General features: G+C 48.6%; 1 protein-coding gene across 1 annotated transcript in view; it reads left to right on the top strand.

Moving 5' to 3' along the window:
* LOC113030993 (rab proteins geranylgeranyltransferase component A 2-like) overlaps positions 1 to 1355 on the top strand; it is a 15114-nt gene extending 13759 nt beyond the window's left edge. The window contains exons 8-10 of the mRNA XM_026182810.1: positions 276 to 421; positions 727 to 969; positions 1092 to 1355. Coding sequence (XP_026038595.1) covers positions 276 to 421; positions 727 to 930 — 350 coding nt within the window. The 3' untranslated portion in view covers positions 931 to 969; positions 1092 to 1355. The remainder of the gene's footprint in view (positions 1 to 275; positions 422 to 726; positions 970 to 1091) is intronic.
* The last annotated feature ends 719 nt before the right edge of the window (positions 1356 to 2074 follow it).

The raw sequence follows: 2074 nt of genomic DNA, 5'->3' as shown, positions 1-2074 counted from the left end.
GGCTAAATGACTCCTCAACATGTCTTGAAGTTCTCCAGAGGCCTGGTAATGAACTAACCATGTGATTCAGGTGTGTTGACCCAGGGTGCGATCTAAAACCTGCAGGCCCTCGAGGCGTGGAGCTGCCCACCCCTGGTCTACATTATAACATTTCATTTCCTTTGAAAACATCCCGACTCGTGTTCTTCTGCTGTGACACGTTAGTGAAACGTGCTGTGGCGGCGTTTTTTTCTTCTATCATCTGAACTTTTTCATCTAATTATGTCCGTCTGCAGAAAACCGTCCAGCTGTCCTTTGGTGTCTGTACTTCAACATGGCCGACGGTTCCGGGGTGGAGCCTGAAGGTCACGACCTCCCGTCTAACGTGTACGTGTGCTCCGGCCCAGATGGCGCTCTGGGACACGAACACGCCATCAAACAGGTGAGATGTACCTTTCAGGCCGTGGTCCTCCTTCAGGTCGTGTTTGATGAATAAAAGTTTCTCTTTGTTCACGCAGCTGTGTGTCGGGGGAGGGGCAAACACGCACACACGCCTGCTTGCTAGATTATCAGCTAGCTAGCTTCCAGAGACGCATATATAAATATAGGGTTAGCTGTGTATCAGGCTGTAAGCATGTTCATTTTAACATGGGAGTCTGTGGGGTTGACTCGGTGCTGCCCCCGCTGGAACGTTAGAGGAACTGCAGGCGCTTCCTGTAATGTTTGCGTGTGATTCTTTGTTTTCAGGCTGAGTCGATTTTCCTGAAGATTCTCCCCGAGGAGGAGTTCTGTCCTCCTGCTCCAAACCCCGAGGACATCATCTACGATGGGGAGAACACCTCCCCCACCTCCACAGGAGAGGAGGAGGGGTTAACAGCAGCAGGGGGGGAGGGGGAGGAGAAACAGCAGGAGCAGCAGGAGGAGGAGACGAGCCTTCAGCCTGAGGAGTAACCTGTAGATATAAAGTGTAAAGACCTCCTGCAGTGCATTGTGGGTAAAAGTTGCCTTTTTTATTTTTCTATGATTTCTGCTGTTTTTCTGTTTTATTTAAAAACTCATTAAAGCCTCAACATGAAGACACGCCTCTGGCTCTGATTGGCTGTCACCCACAGGGTCACACAGGATGTCTCTGCCAAAGGCTTCACTCAAGCAGCGAAGCCACGCCCCCACACAGAATGAAGCCGAGCACACCTGAAACAGGAAGTTTACCTGGCAGCTGCAGCTGTGATCAGACTCAGCTGTTGTTGTTGTTTACTGTAACAGCTGTTTGTTTGTAAACAGGCCTCTGTGAAGCCTTCCAGATGTTTCTGCTCATGTTAATAAGCTCCTCTGTCAAGTCAGCCGGCGTCCCCTAATAAAACGTTTGTACCACATGATGGCGCCTCGTGTTGACCTGTCATTATGAACACGATCATAAAAGCTACTCAACAAGGTGAGCCGCAGCTTCAGGGCTCTGATTAGACATTGGTCTGAAGGACTGTTTCCTGGATGACCGATCAACACAATTCAATTTTATTTATATATATATACTGTGTATATATATATATTTATATAGCGCCAAATCACAACAAAAGTCGCCTCAAGGCGCTTCATAGATACAGAGAAAAACCCAACAATCATATGACCCCCTATGAGCAGCACTTTGGCGACAGTGGGAAGGAAAAACTCCCTTTTAACAGGAAGAAACCTCCAGCAGAACCAGGCTCAGGGAGGGGCGGGGCCATCTGCTGTGATTGGTTGGGGTGAGAGAAGGAAGACGGGATAAAGACATGCTGTGGAAGAGAGACAGAGGTTAATAACAGATATGATTCAGTGCAGAGAGGTCTATTAACACATAGTGAGTGAGAAAGGTGACTGGAAAGGAAAAACTCAATGCATCATGGGAATCCCCGGCAGCCTACGTCTATTGCAGCATAACTAAGGGAGGATTCAGGGTCACCTGGTCCAGCCCTAACTATATGCTTTAGCAAGGTGGCGTCCTTCCTCCAAAGCAAGGGGATAGAGATGGACCTGGAGCACATAGAAGCATGTCACTCACTGCCCAGGAGGAGTGACAGACTGCCGGCCATCATTATGAGATTTGTCAATCGGAAGA

The sequence above is a fragment of the Astatotilapia calliptera genome, chromosome 10, assembly GCF_900246225.1.
Source record: "Astatotilapia calliptera chromosome 10, fAstCal1.2, whole genome shotgun sequence".
NCBI classification, from domain to species: domain Eukaryota; kingdom Metazoa; phylum Chordata; class Actinopteri; order Cichliformes; family Cichlidae; genus Astatotilapia; species Astatotilapia calliptera.
Note: the sequence above shows the minus strand (reverse complement) of the source record. Positions and strands in the feature narration are given on the sequence as shown.